Source organism: Lolium perenne, chromosome 3 (genome assembly GCF_019359855.2).
Source record: "Lolium perenne isolate Kyuss_39 chromosome 3, Kyuss_2.0, whole genome shotgun sequence".
In the NCBI taxonomy this organism is placed as follows: Eukaryota; Viridiplantae; Streptophyta; class Magnoliopsida; order Poales; family Poaceae; genus Lolium; species Lolium perenne.
The window spans coordinates 135,746,214-135,751,121 of record NC_067246.2 but is presented as its reverse complement, the minus strand read 5'-3'; the positions used below and the strand labels follow the sequence as shown (position 1 = coordinate 135,751,121).

Sequence of the window (4,908 nt, the reverse complement as noted above, 5' to 3'; positions counted from 1 at the left end):
CCGCTTTGAATATTAGCAGTGTTATTTAACCTACACATTTCTTCTATATACAATACTAAATAAAAAAATATTTTAAAATTTGGGGAACGCGGCTGGAGCGACGTCTCACAAACACGACACGAATGAAACACATCCTCAAATGATTAATCCGGACGCGTTTGAGAGACGCTTGGGGACGCGGCTGCAGATGCTCCAAATCTGACGGCTGTTTGGGGACGTGGCTGGAAACTGGAGACGCTCTAATTCATCCAACGGCCTGGCTGCATCCCATTCCCAGTCCCAACCGGAGTCCCGACCCCGCCGCCCCTTGCCGCGCCGTCGTTTTCCCCCAACTTCGCCGGCCAAGGCCGCACTCGCTCCTGCTCCTTTATACTCCAGCAGCAAGTCAGAGGAACCCCGACTCGACCCAGCCGCCGCGTCGCGCAGCGCTGCTGCTCGTTCCAATCGATTCCGCTCTCATGGCGGCGACGGCTCCCCTGCCTCGTGCCCCCGTCTCCTCCCCCGCGACCCGCACCGTCCTCTGGCCAGCTCGCTCCAACCTTCGCGCGGCCGCGGTGCCGCCGGCGGGGACCCTGGGATTGCGGCGCAGGCAGCCCTTCCCGGCGGTCTCAGTAACCCCGGCCTCCGCCCAGTCCACGCCACCGGCGCTCGCCGTCGATCCCGAGGTTTGTTGATTGATTTCCCCCCGCAGAATCTGCCCCTCTCCTCCTTCTCGTTCAGAAGACCGGCCTTAGCAGTTAGGAATGGGGATGGACTGACTTGTTTGTCCCTTAAGTGGAAGCTGCTTTGAGCATTTGTCTTAAGCTTCAGTTGGTTCCTGTACAAAATTTACATTTTGGCGACCGAACTCGCGAGCATTAAGCCAGTGGGAGATTTTACATTTTGGTGAATGTTGGAAGCAATGCTAAGCTACGCATGAACAATCAAATGTTCTTTTATGCCACCTAGTTGTCACTGACATGTGGTGGTCACATGGTAAATAATAGAGCATCAAAGAAAAGTGTGGAAAATTATAAAATATCCCCCTAACACCCTAGCCTGCTGATTTAGTACAAACAAAACCTACTTACCAATTCTTGCTTTCTCAGATGCATTGCCACTGTTCGCATCATGAGGTTATGCATGGAACAAGAAACTTTGTATATGCTATTGTCCTCATACAAATAGAATTTTTTTTGCAACAAATATCTAACATCAGTTATCATTGTCCTGTGATAACTCTAGGTTGAGGCATTGCTAGACAGCGTCAAGTGGGACGCCAAAGGGCTGGCGGTTGCCATCGCGCAAAATGTGGATACTGGAGCCATTCTTATGCAGGGCTTTGCCAACAGAGAAGCCCTTGCAGCGACTATATCGACCAGAAAGGCTACATTCTATAGCCGCTCGCGGTCTTCATTGTGGACCAAAGGGGAGACGTCCATGAACTTCATCAATGTGCACGACATCTTCCTGGACTGTGACCGTGATTCGGTAAGCATTTTCTGCTTTGGGACAGTTATGCATCAGACTATCGGAGCAGTCAGTTTGGCTTCAGATGATGATGCTAACTTGGGTGGTTTGTGTTTCCTTGGGAAATTAGATAATATACCTTGGTACGCCGGATGGACCTACTTGCCACACAGGGGCAGAGACATGCTACTATTCTTCAGTCTATGATGCCCTACAAGGTTCGAAGGTATTTCTCTCTAATATAAACCTTTCTGTAAATACAAGTGTACTTGTAATTTAACTACGGTTATATTCCACAGTCCAGTCAAGAGAGGCAGGTTGCTACAACCCTGTACTCGCTTGAAGATACTATCAGCAAGCGGAAGGAGGAGATAGTAACCGAAGGAAGTGGCAAGCCATCTTGGACGAAAAAACTACTGCTTGATAACCAGCTGCTTTGCTCGAAAATACGGTATGTTATGCTTTGCTGATTTCTCATATTATATACATCTCACTGTAATAACTGTCCATAATTTTTTAATGTTTCAAAACAACTGGAATATAATATCATAGTAGTTCTTTTATTCTTTTTAATGTTTGAAGACAACTGAAATAGGATAGCATAATAGTTCTTCTATATTTTTCTAGGCTGGTTTACATTGCTCATTTCTAGGGTAAATGGCATATTCTTAATTCTCTTGTTCTAATCTGGTCAGGTCATCTTAAGTTCTTGATCATTCGAGGTAGAGATGTACTCGTGTTTGCTTGTATTGTGCACACTTCTTTCTAAGCCTTGTGCACACTTCTTGTGCCTGTGATGTACTACATGAGAATTCTGTTTTTTCTGATTCAATAGAACTACCTACTACTGTATAGTGTATATTCTCTTTGTTCTTTTGTCGCGATATTAAGATATTAAGCACATCATTAGGGAAGTAATTCCTGGACGAATGTAGTTATTCAAATGGCTATGGTTCAAGGGTCAAAAAGATTGGCACCTTGGTGATGATCCTGTACTGCAGTTATTTCTCAGGTTGATGACATGTGTAACTGCATTTAGCAAATGTTGAGTGCGTAGCCAATGCCCCAAATTTGTGCTTTTAATCTTTACAGCCAAATTTTGTTTATCTTGGCTCAGTAGTAAGATTAAAAAGGTGCAATAGAACCCTTTTTTAGTAGGCCTCATTCAACATTTGATATACATGAGTCCGATTAAAATAAACTAGGGGTGGCTTGTGCGATTTGTCTGTTGGAAAACATATAAGCAAATTAGGCGGTGATACATTTCTATTATTAAAAAAAATCTCGTCTGATGGAAAACATATAAGCAAATTAGGCGGTGATACATTTCTATTATTAAAAAAATCTCCCTAGTCCACATTATGCTTTTACATCATCTATTTGATAAGTCTATTTGTTAGATTGTCAAACTTATTTGCAAATATACAGTATTGCTATTCATCGCTCCGATCATCTTTCTTCTCAACTGAAATTGTCAGACAGTGTCACAGTAACGTTCTTTAGGTATGTTATGTGTATAGTTCCTACAATTTTGCTCTTTTCATTAGTTGCTCCTTTGAACAATTTCAGGACAGAATGCATGCCTTGGAAAAATCACCATAACATAGTTAGTCTGAGCATACAGGACTCCTGTTTTGCTTGATGCATGCACAGTTTATCTCGCCATGTGATTTTTCTTTACAAACATTGGAATGTTAAATATACTTGCCCCGTAGCATTAATTTGGCACCATCTATGAGCAGAGACAGTTACTGTCAGAGGCAAACTTAAGAAAATTTCAGTATAGTTTCTCCAGTAAATGTGATGTGCAACAAGACCATTTGGTGTGGACTACTGCTACAATTTAATGTGCGATTTTCATCAAATAATAAAATGCTTCCTACCTAGGAGAAAATACATGTAAGACAGATAAGTGGCATATTTATGATCTAGTATTTAGTTTGTTTGTCAATACCTCTACCAATGTACTCCCTCCATTCCAATGAGTAAGGCGGGTTTTTTTTTTTTGAAAAATCAGGCTAAGTAAAATTTGACGGAACTTTTAGAAAAAAACTATTTATGTATCTAACGATATTGATTTTGTATTGTACATATTAATATTTTATTCTAAAAATTAGGTCAAACTTTAGATTGATTGATTTTTCAAAAAAGGCATTATTCATTGGAACGAAGATAGTATGTCCATAGTTGGCTTGGTGTTAAACTATTGGCAAGTGTTTGTAGTGCAAATCATGCATACTTTATACCTTTTCTCTTGTCATCATTCCATGTTCAACGTTTCCCTGTTACTCTCTTAAATCCAGTGTATTTATCTCTTAACGCTGGTGCTCGTTCGTTTCCGGTCGTTCAGTGAAGAAGCTGGTGAGCTAATTCAGACGCTGCTCGAGAACGAGGACAGATCCCGTACGGCGTCTGAGATGGGTGATCTGCTGTACCATGCAATGGTGCTTCTCAGTGTAAAGGATGTGAAGATGGAAGAGGTCCTGGAGGTCCTCCGGAAACGGTTTTCGCAGTCTGGTGTTGAGGAGAAGGCCAGCCGCAAGAAATCCTAGCATGGTCACATGTAAATGGATGCATTCTCCATCTGATCGCGCAGTGCGTACCGTGGAGTAGTCTGCTCTTGTTACAATGTCACTTGAGGTTTATGTTTTTGCGTTACTCTCTAAGAAGGCGGCTCTGGACTTGTTTTTCTGTTTAATTCCCTCTTGGCCGTAGAGACTGTAACTTGCACAGTTGCTGTGTTGTTCATACTTTGGCTAATAAAGCGGTTTCTTTGGGATAACTGGGTTTGAGTTTGTTTGATGTACCATGATTCCGGCATTTGCTGTGTTCTTTGGTTTTGAAATGTAGTGCAAATTTCTTTAAAGGAATACTACAGGTAGGTCGATGATTTTTGTCTGTAGTTCGGAAAATATGTTTCATTACTCATAAAAAAAATGTTTGCTAGGCTTGCTAAACACTGGTCTGCAAATTATATTCTCGCTCGATCCATAATACTTGTCGTGGCACCGCTGAACGCGTTCTATGCAGAAGAAAATGTTCTTGTGGGTGGCGGAAAGATGTTCATTAGTGATTCCTGGAAATTTGACTGGGTAGTACGTCCGAGGACCGAAAGGCGTTGCGTGCGTACATATCTCTTCCAAAATAGACCGAACACGTACAGTAACTTTCATGGTTCCTTCACGCTTTTGTTTGTGTGGATGCGACTGAGCATGTGCAATAATTTCTCGCCCTTTCACATTCTTGTTTGGACCAGCGTGGATGCAATATCTCTTTTCTTTTGCTGAGATTTTTTTCTTCGAAATGGGGGTCATCCCCGGCTTCTGCATCGTGATGATGCACACAACCTTTTATTAATATAGTTCAGAGTAACCAAGTTTACAAAACACTAATCATCGAGGACTGGTCCCATAACCAACCATCGAAAGAAAAACGCATAAGAAGACTACAAATTAACAT

The 4,908-nt window shown here is 42.2% G+C and overlaps 1 protein-coding gene across 1 annotated transcript; it reads left to right on the top strand.

Annotated features, from left to right (window-relative positions):
* The first annotated feature begins 309 nt into the window (after nucleotides 1–309).
* LOC127342522 (histidine biosynthesis bifunctional protein hisIE, chloroplastic) lies at nucleotides 310–4,231 on the top strand. Its single transcript, XM_051368482.2, has 5 exons — nucleotides 310–665; nucleotides 1,225–1,470; nucleotides 1,580–1,675; nucleotides 1,749–1,900; nucleotides 3,800–4,231. The coding sequence occupies exons 1-5, from the start codon at nucleotides 459–461 to the stop codon at nucleotides 3,999–4,001; spliced, it is 903 nt and encodes a 300-aa protein (XP_051224442.1). The 5' UTR covers nucleotides 310–458; the 3' UTR covers nucleotides 4,002–4,231.
* Nucleotides 4,232–4,908: the final 677 nt, after the last annotated feature.

What these genes read in the sequence shown, in the direction of transcription:
- LOC127342522 (XM_051368482.2), top strand. Translation starts at nt 459, where the DNA reads ATGGCGGCGACGGCTCCCCTGCCTCGTGCCCCCGTCTCCTCCCCCGCG. An exon ending in CGCTCGCCGTCGATCCCGAG is followed by an intron (nt 666 to 1,224) that starts GTTTGTTGATTG and finishes TGATAACTCTAG; the next exon opens with GTTGAGGCATTGCTAGACAG. An exon ending in TGGACTGTGACCGTGATTCG is followed by an intron (nt 1,471 to 1,579) that starts GTAAGCATTTTC and finishes TTGGGAAATTAG; the next exon opens with ATAATATACCTTGGTACGCC.